Consider the following 25,280-nt stretch of genomic DNA (forward strand, 5'->3'; position numbering starts at 1 on the left):
AAGATGCATTCACAGAGCAAAAGAAAACCATCTTTGTTTTATCCTACATCTTCAAGTGAGTTCAGAAAAATACAATTCCAGGATAGTCACTTATATCCAAAATATGGGCTACTATTGACCAAAACTTCTGGTTTCTGGGATCCATGGAAATGTATCACATATTTTGAATACTAAAACCTTAAAACATCTAACTATAGCCCTTATTCTAGGTTTTGGTTCACTCCTTACTACCTAATATGCAGGAGAGCCACTCATCCTGCCTTCCAAATTCCTCACTCAGTGTGGGAAAGAGATTTGTTGCTAGTTTGATGCATCAATCAGAATACAAAATGTTTTAATAAGGGATATATAACTTACTTCATTCTGTGCAACAGACTCTAGATCCATCCACATATCTACAAATGACCCAATTCCATTCCTTTTACGGCTGAGTGACATTCCATTGTATATACGCACCACATCTTCTTTATCTGCTCATCTGCTGATGGCTGTTCAGGTTGCTTCCATGTCCTGGCTGTTGTCAACACTGCTTCAGTGAATACGGGCGCCTGCGTTCTGAGGTGACCTAGACGGGTGGGCGGGAGGGCCAAGAGGGAGGAGATAGATATAGACATACATAGCTAATTTGTTCTGTTGTACAACATTGTAAAGCAGCTATACTCCAGTTTTTAAAAAAATTAAAAAATATAAAGGATATATATCTTGTTGGTTTCCTCTCCTCTTTTCATTACTCCTGCTGAAATCTTTCAGACCTGAGGGGGAGTCCCACCTCTACTACTTACTGGGAGCTTGTGTCAGACTCAAAGGCCTTGGGATTATAAGACGTCTGCTCAAAAGTCCTGGCCACAAATATTTGGGATGGGAAACTTGGATCTTGATTCAAATGGGCCATCTAGTGCAAGCTCCCCATTAGGTCACAGGAAATGAATAGGTAGACTAAATTGAACTATTGTTCTCAGTTCTTCTTACCCTCCCTAGATTGGAATTATATATCCACACCTTTTGTCATGTAATTCAGTAATGCCTCGCACCCGTGTCTATTTCCCTAGCCTCTTAATATTGAACACGGCTGTATGGGTTTCCTTAATTAATGGAAGGTCAGTGACAGTAATAGAGGGGCCATTTTGAGCCAAGGCCTTAGAGGATAACATATGCTGCTGGTCTCACTTGGAATTCTGTGATCTACCGTGAAAATAACATCCTGGGGTGGGGCTGCTGGTCTCAGAATGATAAGCAGGGTTGAACCAACTGAAGGGTGCATTCAGGAGAGCCTGGTCAACCCCAAGTGAGCTCAGCCAAATCACAGCCAACCTGAAGACTCACAAGCAAAGCATCAACATCTGCTCTTAGACACTTGTCAGATTTACCCATGGAGAAATATTGCAGCAATAGTTGACTGATACGATAGATCAAGACAACTGCCCGAAGAGAGAACTCTCAGCCAGGTATATAGCTTTGATGTACAAAAATACATTTATTTTCAACAATTTCAAAACCACTGTCTTTTTTTTTTTACAGTAGAAATATTCAAATGGAACAATAAAACCAAGAACAGTATATGTACATATACTGTATATATAGATATGACTCATGCATTTGTATTCCAGTGTTTAGTACAAGTATTGCAATTGTCTGCCCCATTTAACCCTTGAAATGAAAAAGCAGGATCTTTAGAAATAGTCCTAATTCTATGCTGTAGCCAGTCCAATTTCTCGAGGTCACATTCTCTCAATGTCTCACAGAGAAGGATGTGAACAATATCCCACAAAAATGGACAGGTACAAAATTTAGCCTCTCCTCCCATATATATATATACAGTATACCTTTTCTTTAAAACAAGTGTGCTCAAGCTGAGTCCAAAATAAAACAATGCTACAGCATGGTTTCAAGCAACCCTCCTAAAAAGAACTGGCATGTGAAATGTGTGGAGGGACTGGGGTGCGGGAGAACACTGGCTTTGAAAGTTACTCGCCCCAGATGCAAGAACTATCTTAAGAGAACTGAAGGCAGACATTTGACTTTAAGGAAGTTGTGTACATCTGACAAGCAAGTAGCACAGCTTTGCTAAAATCAACTTCGACTAAGATCATTAAAGGCTAGACCCCTATTTACCTGCAGGGTTTGCACGGCCACACGATTCCACTAGTGCTGGCTCCCTTCCCACCTCTAACTTCTCCCAGGCTGAGGCACTCATGGACTCAACCTAGTGCCCAAGGGACTTTTCTGAGTTATGAATAGCCAGAGAATTCCCTGTAAGCATTATACAATTCCATGGAATCCAACCAGAAAACAGGATGCCATTTTTTTTTAGATCCATTGCCTGGCTTCTTTAGAGAAAACCTCAGACTGATAACTATCCTCAAACTCATTCTTCTGGAGGGGAAGCCTTGTTTGCCCATCTGGGTTTCAGTCTGAAGTCTCTAGTGGACTTTATCTTGCAACTTCTTCCACATCACAAATGGGACCAAAAACTCACATGTTCTACGATGTCACTCTTGTCCTCCCTTTACCAGTTGTTTGTTTCCAAGAAGTACTCCCCCTCCCCACTTTATATATAGAAATAGAAACCAGTGATGGCAGGGACACAGAGATGCAAGAGTTAAGTGCGACAGACAACTGGGGAGCATCCAGAACCCAACACATCAAGCAGGCCTGGGGGTGGGTCAGCTCCGAAGCGGAGTGCATAAGCCAACAGACGCATCTTTCTTTTTTCAGTTTTCTTTTTTACTAAACATTAAATTATTTCTTAGGAAATAAAAAGCTATTTACATTGTAATTATATACAATAAGCCGTCTGCAGCCTCGCAATGGACATGCATGAGGCAGGGTCTCTCCTGACAGATGTGTACTTTCTGCAGCCACGCTCACTCCCCACCAACCTACCTTCTGCAGATCTAACTGGGAAATGGTTTCTGTTTTAGGTGGGTGTGCTGGGAGGGAGGAGCCGGGTACTGGTGGTTTGGTGCTGTACAGGGCAGGGAGAGGATGGGAGGTTAGTGGAAAACCAACCCAACTTAAAAAAATAAAAAGACAGACCACAGGGGAAACAAGATTTCTTGCACTATAAATGGCAGAATGAAGTGAGAAAGCCATGGGAAGATGCATCCTTTGCCCTTAGCACAAAAACAGCCATTTATTCTTCGTGGCTCATAATCAGCTAAGTATGCTTTGCCTCCCAAAGCTAAGCATCTGCCTGCTATTCATGGGGCCCTTGGTAAACAATAGGTAAAAAAGACATTTCATTTTTCCATAATAAGAGTAATAGGAATCATCAAAAATAAAAAGTCAGAAAGATGGTTGACCACGCAGCTTGTTGGTATTAAACACTAGTGCAGTTGGGGATCTCCTTTGTGCTTTCACTGTTTGCAATGGTGGCGATTCCTCCTGCAGGGGAGAGAAGACAAAGGAAGGTAAGGATGCGCATGTCACAGGAGGATGGATCTTTGCTTTGAACGTGAAGTCACTCAGTTGTGTCCGACTCTTTGCGACCCCATGGACTGTAGCCTACCAGGCTCCTCTGTCCATGGGATTTTCCAGGCAATAGTACTGGAGTGGATTGCCATTTCCTTCCCCAAGGGATCTTCCCAACCCAGAGATTGAACCCAGGTCTCCTGCATCGTAGACAGACGCTTTACCGTCTGAGCCACAAGGGAAGTCCAATACCAAGCCACCTTGCTGTGTGTTTATCAAGCAGGGCAGCTGGGTGGTCTATCCTATCAGGTCACTGCCTTATCTAATCTGTGTTTAATGTTTGCCCTCTCCCATGCCAGCACATAAGGTAGCATCAATACCTTGCCATCTTATACTCTTGTGACTCAACAGTGCTAGCCAATAGGAATTGCACACTTCTCATGTGGCAGGCACTGTGCTAATGACGTACGCCACTTTATGATCACGACAATCTTACAAGGTGGGTAATGTTATTCCCATTTCACAGATGAGGAATATGAGGCACAGAGAGACCACAGAACTAGCAGATTGACAGAGCAAGAAAATGAATGCAGGGCTCTCTGATGGCAGACTCCCTATTTGTGTGATTATTAGGATGCATAATCTTTGCCTTAAAGGAAAAAAAGAAGAGTCCAATAGCAATGGATAGTTGGCCTCAGCCCTCTCCCACTCAGACTCCAGCACTTTGGATCTTGATCGACTTTTAAGAGAAAAAGTTCTGCCAATTTCATGTGGTCAGCGGAGGCAGACACTTTAAAACCTGATTATGTCAGGTTTTATGTCACTGAGGCAACTGTTTCTTTTCCCACCCTCTAGACTCTCCCTGAAGGACAGGCTACGTGGGCTGGCTGACTCAGTGTCTGGAAGACAGAGGAATCAGGAGCTTGGGGATTCCAGTACACATACCTATGACCCGGGTGTCCAGCTCTTTGTCCAGCAGTTCCTCGGGCTCGGTGAAGTCGCTGAGTGTGATTTTGGGGGCATTTTCACTTTGGCTCACTGACCCAATCATCTCCTGCTCCTTGTCGTGTTGGACTTGAGCATAGATGTTAATCCAGGGTATTTTCCTACATGGGACAGGAGCAAAATCAGATTGTAATCACAGGGCATGCCACACTGAGGCAGTTGGAAATCCTGGGTGATAACGGGGAGGAGGAAGCTACAGGATCAAAGTCAGGGAAAGGGGCTGGCCACCCAGATACTGTCTTCACGAAGTCAAAGAACACAAGGAGGGACCCAGATGCCCAGGGGAATTGTAAACCACAGAACTCCCCAAGGAATTCACCTTTTTCTGGGGCAAAACCAGCAAGTGTAAAAAGAAGGGCAATACTATTGACCAGCTGTGGATTAAAACCCTTAAAATATTTACCAGTTACTACATTTATAAAGGAGCTGAACTTTGAGACTATGAGGTGGCATCATAATGAAAAGACAGCTTTTTCTAAGTTTACATCCATTTAATTAACTCACATTGGTTTCCTTTATAAATAGGAGAGGAGATAAAAGACTTATAGCCACTGCTACCATTTTCAGAACACCATCCATGGACCAAGTATCGTAAATACTTCCATAGTCAGTTTCCTCATCTGTTCAACAGGAATAATAATAGCTTTCTCTTAGGATTGTGGAGAGGATTAAGGCAAGGATTGCTCTTCTCTGTTCAGTCACTAAGTCATGTCCATCTCCTTGCAACCCTATGGACTGCAGCACACTAGGGTTCCCTGTCCTTCACTATCTCCCAGAGTTCGCTCAAACTCATGTCCATTGAGTCAGTGATGCTATCTAAGGTAAGGATTAAGAGAAGTAACTTCCTTCAAAGACACCAAAGTAGTAGGTTTGTAAACAAGGCAGACAGACTCGAGTTTGAAGAAGCAGGAAGCTTAAGACTGAAATCTTATGGGAGTACTTATCTCCTGACTCATCTCTGTTATTTCCTGACCCACTGTGCACCAGCTTCTGTAGCCTCCTTTGATTTCTTCTAATCCCACACTCCTTAAACTTCAATGTGCTTATGCCTCACCAGGTTCCTATTAAAATGCATTTGTTGCTCTAGAGGTCTGAACAGGATGGGTTGAAATTCTACATTTCTGCCTAGTTCCCAGCTGGGTGATGCCGCTAGTCTGAAACCCAATCTTTGAGCTTCAAGATTCTAATACATCAGGCTCGTCTCCACCTAGGGGACCTTGAATAAACTGTTCCCTCTGTAATACACCTTCTAGTCTTTTTGTGATAGTGTCTTTCTTGCCTGGCAGAATTTGGCTTATAGGCCACACTGAGAGGCCTCTCCTGACCACTCAAACTCTCCCACCATAAATGTGTAATAACAGGATGGTGTCTGTGAAAGAAATGAATAGGGTGTTGGTTTAGGGTGATGGAATAGGCCATGTGTGTGGACTTCATTTCTGTCTTTCTCTTCCACTAAAGCCCCATGTCTGCAAGGTCAACATTTTCCATTTTCAATGCTATACACTTAACATAGTGCTTGGGATGTGGTTTATATTCAGTAAGTATTTGTTGAATAAATAGATAGATGGTCTCAAAGCTAATGCTCTATTTTCATTTATTATGCCCTCTAACAAAAAGACCACACTTCTATCTTAGAATTTTACAGATAGAAGAGCCCTGTCTTACCTCATTACATGGTGGGGAAATTGGCCTGAAGTTCAGACATTTTCATGAAGTTAATTACTGGCATAGATGTTATAAGAACTCAAGGCATATGACACCCATCCGAATACAGAACATTCTGTGAAAGTGTGAAGCAGAATCACTCTATTGCCCTAGTGCCAACCAGTTGTATTTTTAAGCATCTACATTCCCTTCCCTGCTTCAACCCCACAACAAGGTAGAATGTGGGCATTTAATAAGGCCTTCTGTAGCTAATTTGGAAAGCCCTCAAAATATGTTTGAAACATGGACAGTTTCTATCTTTCATTGACATCCAGTTTTCATGTTTTTAATGGCTGCTTTCCATACATTAAGGGAGGTGTCCCTTGACTCCTACTGGTCTAAACTAGCTTAATATAATTTACAAGAACCTTAAATGAATAGATTATGTGTGAGGCAGCAAACCACAGGCTCTCCTAATGTGAGTAATTAAAATTTCATGCTAGCCCTTACTTTCTTCTTATCTAAATAGAAAGGCAGCCTAATGACTGTGATTTCTTCTAATCATCAAAGTACATATTACTCGTGAATGTTGGGATCAACTGCAATATTTATTAGGTGCTGGGGCAGTCAAACCACTCCTGATCACACAAGTCTGGGTACTTCAGAGCTTCAGCCAGAGATCACTGTCTCCCCCTTCCTGCTTTTTTAATGTTTGATACCTGTGAAAATTTGGATATACTTGCCCTTATAAAGATTGCTTACCTTATTTGCCTCTCTGAAAACACACTTTATTTCAATATTTTTAATAGATGGTTGGAAGAGAATGAATTTTATGTCACAATCGGCAGCATTTAATTTTTTTTTTCAAATTGCTGTTCATTTTTTAACACATCCACCTCTAAGACTTTTGAGACTATAAGTCAAGACTAAATCCCACTTTGCAGAAAAGAAAGGTGGGAAATGAAGTTTAGAGGCACGTCCTGAGCTATACATTCATATAAGTTTTAATAAGAGGATCTTAATAAGAGGAGTAAGATGGATCAAGCCAAATCATTTATATAAATTTCAGCTTTTATTTGTTTGTTCCAACTATGATTAAGTGTTAGAAGCTTGTGAGAAGAATTTAGAAGAAGCAGAGTAGGCTTCACACTATCATGAAAGCCTTACTGGAAAAAAAAAAAAAGACCAGAAAATACAACAACCCAAAAGTCTTCTTGGACAATAAGAAAAAAAACAAATCTACAGTCTAGAAAGAAGGTGGTATTAGGCAGAATTTTCAGAAAATCACAAAATGATTTTTTATTATATTGCCAAAGATATCACAAAATAGCAGTCACTATCCAAGAATAAGATCAAATATAGTCCCTTAACAGAGGAAGGAGAAAAGAGTTACTATGATCTCCAAGATTCCTTTAAATAATTCAATTCCCCTTTTATTAAGTGACCACTTAGGATGCTGAGATTGTAGACAATGCCTGGTACAGAGCACACATTCAATAAATGTTTGCTGAATGAATTATTGGCTTAATGAATTAATGTTGGAGATGGCAGAGAGAAAGTCTGGGGTCTGAAAACAAAGCCTGTGAGTGATCTAGAAACAGAAAGAGAATGACACGTCCCCTAGCCTATGCTGTCCAAGTGTCTGCTAGTCAGCTATAGCTATTTAACTTTAAATTAATTAAAGTTAAATAAAACTGAAAATTCATTTTTTTCACCATACCAGTGGCTACTGTATCGGGCAGTAGAGATCATGAAGAATTTTCATCATTGCAGAAAGTTCTGTTGGACAGAAATGAAAGAAGCAAAGGAGACTCTGGGAACCATGGATAAGAACCTGACCTTTACTTGCTGGCAGGCCAGGTACCCTCCATATAGCCATCATTGGAGTTCCAGGTGGGTAGTGAGAGGGAAAGGAGAACAAAGAAATACAGGGAGATCCAATAGGACCTCAGCCAACAGGCTTGGGCACTGGAAGAAAAGCTTCCAGAAAAGTGACTAGAAAAGAAAAGTTAACTGATGATTGGTTACTCTTAACTGACTCATTGTTTATCCATTTTAACTAGTATTTGTTTCCTGTATCCTAATTCACTGCCAGGGACATAGAAAGGGTTGACTGGTATTTAAGAAAGGGTTGGCTGGTATTTAATTATTCTACAGAGGCAGAATAATTCAGAAATGCTATTACCTGGCATAGATTCAAGTATTAAAGTCTGCACATTAAGACATAGCTACATTAATAAGTTGGCTGTCTGGTGGCTCAGACAGTAAAGCGTCTGCTTATAATGTGGGAGACCCAGGTTTGATCCCTGGGTCAGGAAGATCCTCTGGAGAAGAAAATGGCAACCCACTCCAGTACTCTTGCTTGGAAAATCCCATGGATGGAGGAACCTGGTGGGCTACAGTCCATGGGGTCGCAAAGAGTCGGACACGACTGAGTGACTTCACTTCACTCACAAGAGAAGAGAAAGTTTTCTTAAGTCACAGGATACCTCTGGCCTTAATTTGGAGACACCTGACACAAATAACTCTTTGCAGGACTTCTACTGGCCCCTGTTCTCAGCAAAAGCGGAGTTCTAGGAGCCAGAAGGTGATAAATCTGGTTTAGCTGATCCTCAAGCCTCAGCAACCACCAGGCATCCCCCAAACCAAATCTCTGAATGAATGAAACTGTGCTTTGTATGTAACTGAAGTATCTTCATAAATGGGTATTGCTCTGACCAGACCATCTCTATTAATATATTGAATCTTTGCTAATTGGATAAGAAGGATTTTCCCTTCTTCAAATGGAACATGGTAGGTGGGTTGACACATCATGATCCAAGAGGACATGGACCCAAGCATTAGTCTATATACTGAGAAGGACGGTAAACCCCACTTTGTCCTTCTAATGGAGAGTGTGGAAGGATTCCTGCTGTTTGGCCAGTGTGTAGATGTACACTGACTAAAACTTATTATATGTATTTTTTAAGCCTGAGAAATCCTCTAGCAGGGAGCTGACAGGGGCTGGAGGAAGGGAAGGTAGAGTGAAGCATGTTTTCCGCTGATCTCTTCTAAAAGCATTACCTTCGGAGTTTAGAAAAATTCCAAAGCTATAGTTTCAAAATTCATCTGACAATAAATAATGATACTTTTACATTACACAGACTTCCTGTGATGCACCTTTCTATGCCACTGATACATATGAGCCTACTATGTGCCAGTTTGTGACATAGAGTCACCTTCTGGAGGCACACTGTTATTCAAAATAGCTTAGCTTTCAGGATTTTTTTTTAAAATCATGAAATTATAAAATTTTTCATGAAAAATCATGAGATCTAGTACATATTATGTACTAGATATAGATATTTTTGCCTTGAAAACATGTAGCAAACCTATAAAGTATTATTGCTTTTCCATTTTACATATGAGGAAATGAAGGCTTAGTTAGAGAGGCAGATTCAACTGCCTAAGGCTGCAAGTGCTAAAATAAAACTGAGTCTGTCTGATTTTGAGTTCATGCTCTTAACCAGTATATGCTTTGTTGATGCATTACATTATATAAATAATGGTACAGAATTATTGATTTCAATTTCATGTTTTTAATGAGTATCCTATTATATCACCCCTCCTCTGGTCTTCAAAAATAAATTTTGAATATATGTGGGGTTTGGTTTTTCTGATCTATTTACCTTTAGAAATAGGGAAAATAGGGAGGAGGATTAAAAAATGTATACTTCTGCATGCAAATTTATACAGAGATACTGGATAATAACCACTATACAAGTATGTATGTGTATGTATGTAACCACATTTCAGCTATATTTTCTCTATTTAACATCTGAAGTGGGGCAGTGGTAAAGAATCCACCTGCCAATGCAGGAGGTCCAAGAAACATGGGTTCAATCCCTGGGCCAGGAAGATGCTCTGGAGTATGGACGGAGATTCATGACATTGTACAGAAGACGGGGAGCAAGACCATCCCCAAGAAAAAGAAATGCAAAAAAGTGAAATGGCTGTTGGAGGAGGCCTTATAAATAGGTGTGAAAAGAAGAGAGGCGAAAAGCAAAGGAGAAAAGGAAAGATATACAAACTGAATGCAGAGTTCCAAAGAATAGCAAGGAGAGATAAGAAAGACTTCCTCAGAGATCAGTGCAAAGAAACAGAAGAAAACAACAGAATGGGAAAGACTAGAGATTTCTTCAAGAAAATTAGAGATACCAAGGGAACATTTCATGCAAAGATGGGCTTGATAAAGGACACAAATGGTATGGACCTAACAGAAGCAGAAGATATTAAGAAGAGGTGGCAAGAATACACAGAAGAACTGTACACAAAAGATCTTCATGACCCAGATAATCATGATGGTGTGATCACTCACCTAGAGCCAGACATCCTGGAATGTGAAGTCAAGTGGGCCTTAGAAAGCATCACTACGAACAAAGCTAGTGGAGATGGTGTAATTCCAGTGGAGCTATTTCAAATCCTGAAAGATGATGCTGTAAAAGTGCTGCACTCAATATGCCAGCAAATTTGGAAAACTCAGCAGTGGCCACAGGACTGGAAAAGATCAGTTTTCATTCCAATTCCAAAGAAAGGCAATGCCAAAGAATGTTCAAACTACCCCACAATTGCACTCATCTCACACGCTAGTAAAGCAATGCTCAAAATTCTCCAAGCCACGCTTCAACAATACATGAACTGTGAACTTCCAGATATTCAAGCTGGATTTAGAAAAGGCAGAGGAACCAGAGATCAAATTGCCAACATCTGTTGGATCATCAAAAAAGCAAGAGAATTCCAGAAAAACATCTATATCTGCTTTATTGACTACATCAAAGCCTTTGACTGTGTGGATCACAATAAACTGTGGAAAATTCTTCAAGAGATGGGGATACCAGACCACCTGACCTGCCTCTTGAGAAATCTGTATGCACGTCAGGAAGCAACAGTTAGAACCAGACATAGAACAACAGATTGATTCCCAATCGGAAAAGGAGTACGTCAAGGCTGTACATTGTCACCCTGCTTATTTAACTCATATGCAGAGTACATCATGAGAAACACTGGACTGGAAGAAACACAAGCTGGAATCAAGTTTGCTGGGAGAAATATCAATAACCTCAGATATGCAGATGACACCACCCTTATGGCAGAAAGTGAAGAGGAACTCAAAAGCCTCTTGATGAAAGTGAAAGAGGAGAGTGAAAAAGTTGGCTTAAAGCTCAACATTCAGAAAACGAAGATCATGGCATCTGGTCCCATCACTTCATGGCGAATAGATGGGGAAACAGTGGAAACAGTGGTTGACTTTATTTTGGGGGCTCCAAAATCACTGCAGATGGTGACTGCAGCCATGAAAGTAAAACACACTTGCTCCTTGGAAGAAAAATTATGACCAACCTAGATAGAATATTGAAAAGCAGATGCATTACTTTATCAACAAAGGTCCATCTAGTCAAGGCTATGGTTTTTCCAGTGGTCATGTATGGATGTGAGAGTTGGACTATAAAGAAAGCTGAGCACTGAAGAATTTACGCTTTTGAACTGCGGTGTTGGAGAAGACTCTTCAGAGTCCCTTGGACTGCAAGGAGATCCAACCAGTCCACCCTAAAGGAAATCAGTCCTAAATATTCATTGGAAGGACTGACATTCAAGCTGAAACTCAATACTTTGGCCACCTGATGCGAAGAGCTGACTAATTTGAAAAGACCCTGATGCTGGGAAAGATTAAGGGCAGGAGGAGAAGGGGACGACAGAGGATGAGATGGTTGGATGTCATCACTGACTCAATGGACATGAGTTTGAGTAAGCTCCGGGAGGTGGTGATAGACAGGGAGGCCTGTCCTGCTGCAGTTCAAAGAATTGGACACAACTGAGCGACTGAACTCAACTGAACTGAGAAAATACAACCCACACCAATATTCTTGCCTGGAAAATTTCATGGATAGAGGAGCCTGACAGGTTACAGTCCTTGGGGTAGCAAAGAGTCCGATACAACTGAGCACACACACAGGCATTTCTCTACTTAGTCACCTTAGATGAGTGGTAAGCTGTAGAAAAAGATCTCCTAAATATTTGAGACCCTACTATAGAAACTTAAATGAGGTCTGAAAACCCCTCAAACTTCTCTTCAAGAAAAGAAACTGACTTCATAGGCTACCCCTCATTTTCCTAGTGTTGTGTTAGTCACTCAGTCATGTCCGACTCTGTGATCCCATAGACGATGCCTGCAAGGCTCCTCTGTCCATGGAATTCTCCAGGCAAAAATACTGAAGTGGGTTGCCATTCCCTTCTCCAAGGTATCTTTCTGACCCAGGGATCAAATCCAGGTCTCCCCCATTGCAGGCAGATTCTTTACCATCTAAGCCACTTCATTTTCCCAATTCAACATAATTATAAACTGGAGAGATTCATATTAAGTCCATTTATTCTCTGACCCTAAAACATGTCCTGTTCTTTCCCAAGGCCAAATACAGCTTCAGGGAAAGTTAATATCACATATTTGGGATGAGTTTAGCAATGTAAATTACAGGAAGAATCAGCCCCCAGGAACCTAGCCCCATGCCTAAAATTGAGTGACGGCAGCACATACCTTTTAAACTTGTAGATCAAAAACACAGCCAGGCCGACAAATACTACTGACAAGAGCATAAGCACGGCTGAGCTGCTGTGCCCAGCACTAGAGTCCACCAGCGGAGCTAGGAGGAAAGAACAGACTTGCTCATTCAGAAGCTATTAGCTGGGAGGAGTCTCCATTGGAGAATGAGGCCAGCTGGTCTCCAGCCTTATATACAGCCTCCGATTGCCCTGCACGCTATCTGGGCAGAGGAAGCTTGGCTTCAGTGAGGATGGTACCCTGATCACAGCTTCTTAGGGAAAGTAAACTCTTTGCTCTGCCTGGGAAAGCCTGCTGTTCCTGCTGTAAATTGTACTCAGCTAAGGGGAGCAGGAATAGGGTATGAATGCTCCTTTTCTTAGACACCTGAGTGCTTGTCAATATGATTATAGGTAATAGAGTGTTTCCATTTCTCCCTCTAGTCAATTCTGGTAAAACGTGGCTGGATGGGCACATGTGGAACCTCTACATCTGAAAAGCTTTCATTAATTAGAAACAGTTAGCAAATAGGCTTTTCCAGAGAGCCAAAGGTGGGTGTCCAATGGGCCATGCCTTTTTAGAATTTCTTTCATAAATCAACCACCCAGAGCTAGTCCCTCTTTTCACTTAGATTTAAACATTATAAATTGAAGGGAGTTTTAAAGTTATTTGATCTGGTCTCCCAATCAAAATTCATTGAATCAGATAACTGTAGAAATTAAGGGAGATTGAGAACTAAACTGTTATACATAAGAAACATAATAAAGTCAAGGCCCAAAGAACTTGCAGGTTTTCCTGAAGTTCCTCCAGGAATTCAATAGCAAAGCCACTTCTAAACATGTCTTCTTGCCACCCTAACCAGAGACCTCAAGAAAGATGTAATTAATCTTTCCTTGCCATCACTACACAAAGCCATTTATGAGCGTTTATCGGAAGGTATTTGGTAACCATCGCCTCTGTTTCAGGATATCAGGTCACCATACCCATCTCCCCACCCCATATGCCTCTAGGCACTTACCTAAGGTCAGCTGTGTGACATATACAATGACTTGAACCCCTGGCTTCAGCTCAAACTGGACCAAGTTTTGGTTTAGAGCATTAAACAGAGTCTCTACAATCTGGAGGAAAAAAAGAGAGAAGCTGCATGGAAAGTAACGTCATGTGATGGTACCCCTCATGGAGAAAGAGACCAGGTTTCAGGCAAAAAAAATAATAATAATAAAAACCTATTCTGAGGACAGCATATTGGAACATTTTTATCCATTTGGTTTTCCCAGCCCCTAGAGCCCTGTGAAGCCAGGGACAAGTTGGTATTTTTTGCTATTACTGGAAAGGAGAGTGAGACAGAGGTGTGTCCACAGTCACCTAGGGAATTTGAGTTGACAACAGACATAGATGCTTCATTCAACTCCCAGTTCAGTGTCTTTTCATCCAAGCCTGTATAACTTTCCATAGAGAGACGTGTTATGGGTCCCAGTGAAAGAAAGTCAACCCACCATTAGTTCTTTAATGTGAACAAGCAACACACACAGGATAGAGGCCCCTGCCAGGATTAAAGCAGGCATGTACGCCACAGCCCACTCCTCTGCTGTTTCTCTTTTAGAGACAATGGGAGGCAAACATCAGAGCAGAAGCTGCCTCCTTTTTATGGGATAATTTTTCCTCTTTCCTTTTCCCCAGCAAGCTTCAGAACACATAACATCAATTTAATCACTGTGTAATTCCCACATGAAAGCTGAGGCAGACTGAGGCTGTTGTCCCAACTCTTATCTCGCTGTCCGTGCCTTAATATCACAGCCGCTATTCATCACTGTAATTACCTATTTATCTAAATGGATGGATAGTGTAGCTTCCAAATATAGCTCACACATGCCACTTGCTATTTCAGAATAAAGAGGTCTTGTAAAAGGGATGTATGCATTGAGAAGCTGAATTTATATCTGGCCGATTTCAATATGCAGCCCTGTAATGCAAGGATCCACTTCATTTCCAGAGAAACTGACCATGATGGCATCTGTGCAGCCCTTGGTGGACTGTGCCCAACGTGGGATGGGGTGACAGCTAGGTGAGTGGCAGAGGGACTTGGAAGATGTCTGTACATTGATTAATTCGACAGGGAGCAAATATGTTTGATTCCTGCTGGTTTTCAGCAGCTTCTTTCTCACTTATTTCTATTTCTAACTCATCACAGGAAGGCATGGGAAGGTAAAGCAAAGCCCAGTCAAGTAAGACCCCAGCAAGCGCAGGGAGAGAGAGAGGGAGACTTGGGGCCACTGCCACCCTCACTTCTAGGCAGGTATGCAGATCATAAGAGCTATATGCCATTTGATAAAGACAGTAAATCATGATCCCTTTGGGGAACGCTGCTTCCTTAGTCAAAGCAAGATGAGGCAATCCATCTCTCTCCAAAGACACGTGTTTAAAAGCAGTTCATTTTCTTCCTAGAAGCAGAACTTCTGTTGACTAGGATCTTTCAAGACAGGAAGCACATTTTTGAGAAATAGACAGGGAAACTCAAATTCTTCTCTTCATCCCCCACCCCACCCCCATCTCTTTTCGCCAGGACAACTCATTAGCTGGGAGACATGAGCAAGTTGCAAGAATGGCAACTGTTGGAATGAATGATTTCAGGAGTGCTTTACTTTCCTGTGTGGCTGAATGCTCCAGTGTTTGTGTCTATTCTGGGTAAAGCTGATTGCTCTCCAAAGCCCTGGTGCCAGACAATGAGTGACAGGTTGGTGGACAAATAGGAAAGGGTTCAGTCTACCTTTTGGGCTAGAAATACTTTGTGTTCACTTAGAGGGTGGTGCAGGAGAGTGTCCTAGCCAAGTTTTCTCTCACTTACTTGTTCCAGGTCCCCTTCATTGCCTTTCCTCCTCTCCGTCAAGTTCTTGGGGGGAAGGATGAAGAGCTCTGCAGAAGTGGGGAGGCCAGGGAGCACAGCAACTAGGATCTGGTCTTCCGGGACACTGGTTACCTGCAAAGACGTAGACTTGACTGAAGAGTGGGGTCCTGAGGGATCCAGCCTTCCCCAAGTCAATAACAAGGATATTGACTATGCATTTTTAATACAGCATTTAAGGCACAGTTTCCAACACACATTCAGGCTTTCCTTTTGCTTTCCCTTTAACTGCTAAGCAGAGAATTAGTTTCTCTGCCTCCTCTGCTCTTCCATACATCTTTCATGAGATGAAAATACTACTATGAATGATCTGCAAAATATTGTTTGCTGGCAACACTGGCAAAAGCTCCTCCCATATTTTCCATTTTTCTACACCAAGAAGACTAGAGCTTCTGGCTAAAACATGAACAGACTGGCTGCAAATGAAGAAGAAGAAGTTATAAACAAACACGGGAAAATGCAAATTAAAAAAAGAGCAAAACAGTTCTTGTTTTCACTTACTAAAGCAGGATTTTTTATTAAGTTAAAATAGCTAATACTGGTGCAGCTTCAATTAAGATGTTTCCTCAACTATTGCTGGCAGCACTAAAAACTGATACATGTTGCCAATTTATTTTTCAACAGGCTTACTGTAAAGTCATAAACATATTCAGACCCTTCATTCAGAAACTGTAATTTGGAGTGTTTGTCTTAAAGAAATAATCCAAAATATAGGAAAGGGCATTTGGAGGAAGAAACACTCATGACATTACTTATAATATCCAATAAATGGGAAAATATTAAATATTCGAAAGAGTTAAGTAAATAATGGTTATGCTACCATAAAGATGATAATTAGCACAGTGAGACAACGTGGAAAAACGCTTAATGAGAGCTGTATTCTTTCCGATCTAGTTCTTTACATTTCCTTGGCTACAACTCTAAAAAAATAAAAACGTATACATATGACGAATAAGACACTAAAAATTGAGTTAAGATGCTGAAATTTTAAATGAATTTTTCTATTCCTGAGGGTTGAGTAAAAGGATTATATTGCTTTTTGATAAAAACTAAATGTAAGCTTCCATCTGAAGGTAAAATCTGCAGGAAAATAAAACTCTGAATTTTTCCCTGTAAAGAGTAGTCCTATTCTTTCCTATGTGTCTCCTGAAAGTCTTTTATCCAGAACTAATCTTTTGTCAATTCAAATATGATATACACATATGTAAATACAGTTTTTGACTTGGCAGAAATTCCCATCTCCTTCTAGAAGTCTTCCCTGACTATCTCACCTTCAATGACCTGTTCTAAGTCAGCCTCTGGCTCCTAGCACTTCAGATTTCCACGAAAGGAATTTAGATCATGCCCACAGTAAGGTATGCTTATCTGATACAGTCTTTTCTTTAATAGGGTCTTATTTTATGTCTGCCAAAATATTCGGAGGAGAGGGGGATGGTCTCTACGGCTACCTCACTGTTCCAAATGATGCCTGACAGTGAGGAAAGAATAAATAGACACTGGACTGAATATGAGTGGAGGGGCTGTCTCCCATTAGCTCAGCTCCGATTCGTATTTGGAACTAGAGATGGTGTTAACTCTTAGGGATGTGATGAAGGAAAGAGAGAGAGAGTGCCAACCTTCAGAGAACTAGTGAGTGGCAGTCAGAAGCCTGGAAAGCCCCCCAAAGCTGGAAGTCATCTCCAGGGAGCTTGAGGATGTTTTGCCAGATGCCTCAGTTCGTCCAAGGTAAGGAGCAGCGGCTGTGCTTTGCTGGAGCTGGTGTGAAGAGATACCCCATGCCCAAGGTAAAAGAAACCCAAGTAAGATGGTAGGCGTTGCAAGAGGGCATCAGAGAGCAGACACACTGAAACCATACTCACAGAAAACCAGTCAATCTAATCACACTAGAACCACAGCCTTGTCTAACTCAATGAAACTAAGCCATGCCCGTGGGGCAACCCAACATGGGCAGGTCATGGTGGAGAGGTCTGACAGAATGTAGTCCACTGGAGAAGGGAATGGAAAACCACTTCAGTATTCTTGCCTGGAGAACTCCATGAACAGTATGAAAAGGCAAAATGATAGGAACCTGAAAGAGGAACTCCCCAGGTCAGTAGGTGCCCAACACGCTACTGGAGATCAGTGGAGAAATAACTCCAGAAAGAATGAAGGGATGGAGCCAAAGCAAAAACAATACCCAGCTGTGGATATGACTGGTGATAGAAACAATGTCCGATGCTGTAAAGAGCAATATTGTATAGGAACCTGGAATGTCAGGTCCATGGATTAAGGCAAATTGAAAGTGGTCAAACAAGAGATGGCAAGAGTGAATGTCGACATTCTAGGAATCAGCGAACTAAAATGGACTGGAATGGGTGAATTTAACTCAGATGACCACCATATCTACTACTACAGCAGGAATGCCTCAGAAGAAATGGAGTAGCCATCATGGCCAACAAGAGAGTCCGAAATGGAGTACTTGGATGCAATCTCAAAAATGACAGAATGATCTCTGTTCATTTCCAAGGCAAACCATTCAATATCACAGCAATCCAAGTCTATGCCCCAACCACTAATGCTGAAGAAGCTGAAGTTGAATGGTTCTATGAAGACCTACAAGACCTTTTAGAACTAACACCCAAAAAAGATGTCTTTTTCATTATAGGGGACTGGAATGCAAAAGTAGGAAGTCAATAAGCACCTGGAATAGCAGGCAAATTTGGCCTTGGAATGCAGAATGAAGCAGGGCAAAGACTAATAGAGTTTTCCCAAGAGAACGCACTGGTCATAGCAAACACTCTCTTCCAACAACACAGGAGAAGACTCTTCACATGGACATCACCAGATGGTCAACACTGAAATCAGATTGATTATATTCTTTGCAGCCAAAGATGGAGAAGCTCTATACAGTCAGCAAAAACAAGACGAAGAGCTGACTGTGGCTCAGATCATAAACTCCTTATTACCAAATTCAGACTTAAATTGAAGAAAGTAGGGACCATTCAGGTATGACGTAAATCAACTCCCTTATGATTATACAGTGAAAGTGAGAAATAGATTTAAGGGCCTAGATCTGATAGATAGAGTGCCTGATGAATTATGGAATGAGGTTTGTGACATTGTGCAGGAGACAGGGATCAAGACCATCCCCATGGAAAAGAAATGCAAAAACGCAAAATGGCTGTCTGGGGAGGCCTTACAAATAGCTGTGAAAAGAAGAGAGGTGAAAAGCAAAGGAGAAAAGGAAAGATATAAGCATCTGAATGCAGAGTTCCAAAGAATAGCAAAAAGAGATAAGAAAGCCTTCCTCAGCGATCAATGCAAAGAAATAGAGGAAAACAACAGAATGGGAAAGACTAGAGATCTCTTCAAGAAAATTAGAGATACCAAGGGAACATATCATGCAAAGATGGGCTCGATAAAGGACAGAAATGGTATGGACCTAATAGAAGCAGAAGATATTAAGAAGAGGTGGCAAGAATACACAGAAGAACTGTACCAAAAAAACATTCATGACCCAGATAATCACAATGATGTGATCACTCATCTAGAGCCAGACATCCTGGAATTTGAAGTCAAGTGGGCCTTAGAAAGCATCACTATGAACAAAGCTAGTGGAGGTGATGGAGTTCCAGTTGAGCTGTTTTAAATCCTGAAAGATGATGCTGTGAAAGTGCTGCACTCAATATGCCAGCAAATTTGGAAAACTCAGCAGTAGCCACAGGACTGGAAAAGGTCAGTTTTCATTCCAATCCCAAAGAAAGGCAATGCCAAAGAATGTTCAAACTACCGCACAATTGCACTCATCTCACATGCTAGTAAAGTAATGCTCAAAATTCTCCAAGCCAGGCTTCAGCAATACATGAACCGTGAACTTCCAGATATTCAAGCTGGATTTAGAAAAGGCAGCGGAACCAGAGATCAAATTGCCAACATCCGCTGGATCATGGAAATACAAGAGAGTTCCAGAAAAACATCTATTTCTGCTTTATTGACTATGCCAAAGCCTTTGACTGTGTGGATCACAATCAACTGTGGAAAACTCTGAAGGAGATGGGAATACCAGACCACCTGACCACCTGCCGGTCAGGCGATCTGGTATTGAGAAACTGTTGAGAAATATTGAGAAATCTGTATGCAGGTCAGGAAGCAACAGTTAGAACTGGACATGGAAAAATAGACTGGTTTCAAATAGGAAAAGGAGTATGTCAAGGCTGTATATTGTCACCCTGCTTATTTAACTTATATGCAGAGTACATCATGAGAAATGCTGGATTGGAAGAAGCACAAACTGGAATCAAGATTGCTGGGAGAAATATCAATAACCTCAGATATGCAGATGACAACACCCTTATGGCAGAAAGTGAAGAGAAACTAAAAAGCCTCCTGAGGAACGTGAAAGAGGAGAGTGAAAAAGTTGGCTTAAAACTCAACATTCAGAAAATGAAGATCATGGCATCTGGTCCCATCACTTCATGGGAAATAGATGGGGAAACAGTGGAAACAGCATCAGACTTTATTTTTTGGGGCTCCAAAATCACTGCAGATGGTGACTGCCGCCATGAAATTAAAAGACGCTTACTCCTTGGAAGAAAAGTTATGACCAACCTAGATAGCATATTCAAAAGCAGAGACATTACTTTGCCAACTAAGGTCCGTCTAGTCAAGGCTATGGTTTTTCCTGTGGTCATGTATGGATGTGAGAGTTGGACTGTGAAGAAGGCTGAGCGCCAAAGAATTGATTTTAAACTGTGGTGTTGGAAAAGACTCTTGAGAGACCCTTGGACAGCAAGGAGATCCAACCAGTCCATTCTGGAGATCAGCCCCGGGATTTCTTTGGAAGGAATGATGCTAAAGCTGAAACTCCAGTACTTTGCGCCACTTCATGCAAAGAGTTGACTCATTGGAAAAGACTCTGATGCTGGGAGGGATTGGGGACAGGAGGAGAAGAGGATGACAGAGGATGAGATGGCTGGATGGCATCACTGACTTGATGGAGGTGAGTCTGAATGAACTCCAGGAATTGGTGATGGACAGGGAGGCCTGGTGTGCTGTGATTCATGGGGTCGTAGAGAGTAGGACACGACTGAGCGACTGAACTGAACTCAGTTCCCTACTGGGAGGCAAGATGGATTTATTCTAACTAGGCAGGGGAAGTAATTCTCAGAGAACAGACTGAAGTCAGATAATCACCCAATGGAGAAAATGGAAAAACTCAAGGAGTGTCATGGCAGGTGTGACCCCGTGTCCCAGGGAAGAGTGGCCACAGGGTGCATCACTCAGTTAGGGTATGTGGAAGGACCTAACTCCAATCATACAAATCCAGCACAATGCTAGATGTCTCATAGTCAAAGGCATACAAGATCAATTTCATTTTCATCCCTCTCTTTGAACAAGCTTTTGTAAACAGATATGAAGTATGGTTCTTATAGACAGCTCCTCACAGGAATGCTCTTATATCTATTTTTCCTCTCTGGCAGCTTCTTTTCTGTGTCCTTCCCTGGATCTTTCTCCTTTACCTTGGAGAGCATCAGCATCCATCTCTGTCCTGCCCCCTCTCCCTCTCAGGGTGGCTGGGGGGTGGGGGCAGACTTCAAGACCTCCATGGCCTCAGTTCCAGCCTCACTACCTCCTACAAAAACCTCACTTGATTTCCAATCATATCTTTAACTCTCTTGGTTATCTTTATCCAGTTGTTTCTCAGATACTCCAAACTCATATAAAAGACCAAATCATCATTGCTCCCCAAGTATGTTTCTCCTACACAGTTGCCATCTTGATCAATGGCAAGGAAAATCCTCTCCTTCCTACTCTTATAATTAGAAAGCTTCTCCTTCCTTCTCATTCACACTACATGTTATTAGTCACCAGTTCTATTTCTCAGCAGGTTAAGTTAGCCTTTGGATCTTTCCTTTTCAGGATTTTATTATTACATCTGGTTTAGACAAGTGCAGTAGTCTTTTAACAGGTCATCTCCTGTGAAACCATCCCCTACCCTATTCACTTCCCACCTCTAGAGACCATCCTCTGTATTACCACAAGATTGGGTGTCTGAAATATAAAGCCACTAATCCCATCACAATAAAACCTGAGACTGTGAGCCATGTGGCAGAGCAGTTCTCCTGAGTTCCCTTACCCTACTGCTCTCCACCCAGGCACCACTTCCCAATAAAATCTCTTGCTTTGTTAGCTAAATAAATAAATAAAGTATTTTTGTGTTTTTTTTTTTTTTTTACCTAAATAATCAAGAAAGAACACATTTCACACTTCCCAGAACCTACAGGATGTATGCAAAACCCCTTTTAGCTGCTCAGACCTTTCACAAAATGATCAATCCATCCCAGCATAACATCAGTCACACCTGCCCTTATAACTTATAGATTGGCTAAAATAAACTGCCACTTATCAAATATGCTGTACTTACCATAGACCATGGCTTTGCACATGCTTTCACTGTACCTGAGAGTCATCATCCTCTCTCTGTTAACTATTGTTTATCCTTTAAAACGGAGTTCAAGTATTCCCTCCAAAGACTATTCTACTAGTTCACAAGTATTTACTGGATCATGAATATGTGTCAAGCCTGAACTTTTCTGGATAGAGTGAATTGCACTTTTCTCCATGCTCCTTTGAAATGCTGGCCATATCTCTCTCATACACCTAGTTGCACATTAGACTTAAATTTGAATTGACCATGTTTTATCCATCATCATACTCTAGCACCTAGGTCTGAGCAAATGGTTAACAAAACCATTTCAACTTGCTCTAAGGAAAATACGCTGTTGTCGTTCAGTTGCCAAGTCATGTCTGACTCGCTGTGACCCTACAGACTGCAGCATGCCAGGCTTGGTGCTAACTATCACCCTAGAGTCTGCTGGCATGCCCTAGTTCCTAGCTTGTCACCTTCTGACTGCGACATATGGTCAATGGAAATCTTGAAGTCTGTCTGGTTAAAAAACAACAACAAAAGGGAGGGGATATATGTATACCTACGGCTGATTCATACTGAGGTTTGACAGAAAACAACAAAAGTCTGTAAAGCAATTATCCTTCAATTAAAACACAATTTTAAAAAAACAACAAAAACAACAAACAAAAACTCTCTAAACTTTCATGGGCCAAACGAGTGAATGACATTAGTATATACTTAAGCAGTGGTCCATCAATCATTTTATTAAAGGGGTCAATCTCCTGTCTTAGAAAAATGTAGGAGAAAGATGGTGCCAATTTCTCATCCTCAAACATGGGACTGATTCTCTGTCTCTATCTCTCTCTTCTGAATCTCTCCATCTTTCTTTTCCATCCTTCATTTCCTCTACCCTTCTCTCTCTTTTTACAGAGCAATAATTTTTATTTAACTGTAGAATGGTGGTCTGAATCCATGAAAATGCCTCCAGGACCACACCATCTGGTTCTTTATTCATGAAGATTTAAGCAAAGGTAAAGTCAACTTACTTTCACCAAAGCCCGCTTGATCACATTGGCAATATCTTGCCTCCACTCTGGAATGTCAGGATTGTGGTAATCCAGATTAGGAGAGAAAGATAAGAGCTGGGACTGGAAGTATTCTGCAAGGAGAAAGCATGTGTGAGTGAGGCTGAGAGAGGATGTGATAAGGTGTTTTCCTAAAGCACCATCTTTGTGCTTTAGGAAAAGGGCTTCCACGTGGCCTCATCTCTAATTCTGTCTTTTCAGCCTGTCTCTTGGCTTCTAAATGAAGTGGGATTTGGTGACTGGGAGTCACCTACTGGAGGTAGGTTTGTGCTCCTACCACTTTTTTTTTTTTTAACTTAAGAATTTCTTTTTTTTTTAATTTTTATGTTTACTTTATTTTACTTTACAATACTGTATTGGTTTTGCCATACATTGACATGAATCTGCCACAAGTGTACATGAGTTCCCAATCCTGAACTCCCCTCCCACTTCCCACCCCATATCATCTCTCTGGATCATCCCTGTGCACCAGCCCCAAGCATCCTGTATCCTGCATCAAACGTAGACTGGCGATCCGTTTCTTACATGATAGTATACATGTTTCAATGCCATTCTCCCAAATCATCCCACCCTCTCCCTCTCCCTCACAGTCCAAAAGTCCGCTCTACACATCTGTGTCTCTTTTGCTGTCTCGCATACAGGGTCATCATTACCATCTTTCTAAATCCCATATATATGTGTTAGTATACTGTATTGGTGTTTTTCTTTCTGGCTTACTTCACTCTGTATAATCGGCTCCAGTTTCATCCATCTCATCAGAACTGATTCAAATGAATTCTTTTTAATGGCTGAGTAATACTCCATTGTGTATATGTACCACAGCTTTCTTATCCATTCATCTGCTGATGGACATCTAGGTTGTTTCCATGTCCTGGCTATTATAAACAGTGCTGCAATGAACACTGGGGTACATGTGTCTCTTTCAATTCTGGTTTCCTCAGTGTATACACCCAGCAGTGGGATTGCTGGGTCATAAGGCAGTTCTATTTGCAATTTTTTAAGGAATCTCCACACTGTTCTCCATAGTGGCTGTACTAGTTTGCATTCCCACCAACAGTGTAAGAGGGTTCCCTTTTCTCCACACCCTCTCCAGCATTTATTGCTTGCAGACTTTTGGATCGCAGCCATTCCGGCTGGTGTGAAGTGGTACCTCAATGCAAGATAATTATGAAACTCGAGTAAAAGGAGACTTTTGCTGCTACAGGTAGTATCATGCAGAGGCAACAATTAAGCATTAATAAATTGAGCAAGGTTAGAATGGAGCTTTTTCTTGTGTTTCCCTTTGTTCCATCGATACTGCTAGAAAATGCCTCAGGGGTTAGAAAACAGGTCAAAATGCTGTATCTAGGTGTGGGTAACATTTGGTGTCTTGATCTGATTGGTAGATACACAGGTCTGTCCACTTTGTGGTAATTCATGAAGCTGAAACACGATCTGTGTACTTCTGTATTTTAATTTTTCAGTTGAAGTATGGTTGATTTACAATGTAGTGCTCATTTATGCTATACAGCAAAGTGACCCAGTTTTATACATATATACTTTCTTTTTTATATTCTTTTCCATTATGGTTTATCCTAGGAGACTGGATATAGTTCCCTATGCTATACAGTAGGACCTTATTGTCTATCCCTTCAAAATGTAATAGTTTATATCTACAAACCCCAAACTCCCAGCTGCACTCCAACAAAAATGTTTAAAGTCTTTCAGGTACCCAATAAGAGAGCCTGAACCTCAAGTTTGCAGAGTTGTAGGAAAAGGCACTCATCTGGGGTGAAGTGGAAGATATAAACTGAGTCAAAGGATCATATACCTTAGTATAAGTTTCCAGAAAACTCTGTTTTCTAGGGTTTTCTTCTAGGCTTTTTTTTTTTTTCCCTATAGTGGCTGTTTTTAGGGTCTAAGGGAGGTTCACTGAATGGTGGTAGAAGCACAGTTTGATTGAAAATTAACTTAATGGTCCTCCAGGATTGAGAACAGAATGGTGATTCTGTTTACCACTCTCCTGCCTTGTTTTATCCTTATATTCTTAGCCTTATTCTTATCCTTTGCAGTGAAAGATGTTAGTCTCAAGCAACAAACAAAACACATCGGTTATGGATAGTTCATCTCAGTACCTAAGCTATGAGTTCCTCAAGAGCAGGTACTGTAACTCCTCCAGCTTTTGAAATCACTGATTCGCACCTCACAAAGAATGGATGCTACACGTGTGTTAAAGATACCTTGGCGGTTCAACAGATCAAAATGCTTCGATGATAGTCTTTTAAGCTCAGC

The 25,280-nt window shown here is 41.3% G+C and overlaps 1 protein-coding gene across 1 annotated transcript in view; it reads right to left on the reverse strand.

The window, feature by feature from the left end:
• Positions 1,451–25,280, reverse strand: part of SORCS3 (sortilin related VPS10 domain containing receptor 3) — a 650,187-nt gene continuing 626,357 nt past the window's right edge. The window contains exons 22-27 of the mRNA XM_005698449.3: positions 22,971–23,083; positions 15,480–15,611; positions 13,653–13,752; positions 12,632–12,737; positions 4,357–4,517; positions 1,451–3,384 (exon numbers count right to left, since the gene is read on the reverse strand). Of these exons, the coding sequence (XP_005698506.3) occupies positions 3,320–3,384; positions 4,357–4,517; positions 12,632–12,737; positions 13,653–13,752; positions 15,480–15,611; positions 22,971–23,083 (677 nt within the window). The 3' untranslated portion in view covers positions 1,451–3,319. The remainder of the gene's footprint in view (positions 3,385–4,356; positions 4,518–12,631; positions 12,738–13,652; positions 13,753–15,479; positions 15,612–22,970; positions 23,084–25,280) is intronic.

Source organism: Capra hircus, chromosome 26, assembly GCF_001704415.2.
Source record: "Capra hircus breed San Clemente chromosome 26, ASM170441v1, whole genome shotgun sequence".
Classification (NCBI taxonomy): domain Eukaryota; kingdom Metazoa; phylum Chordata; class Mammalia; order Artiodactyla; family Bovidae; genus Capra; species Capra hircus.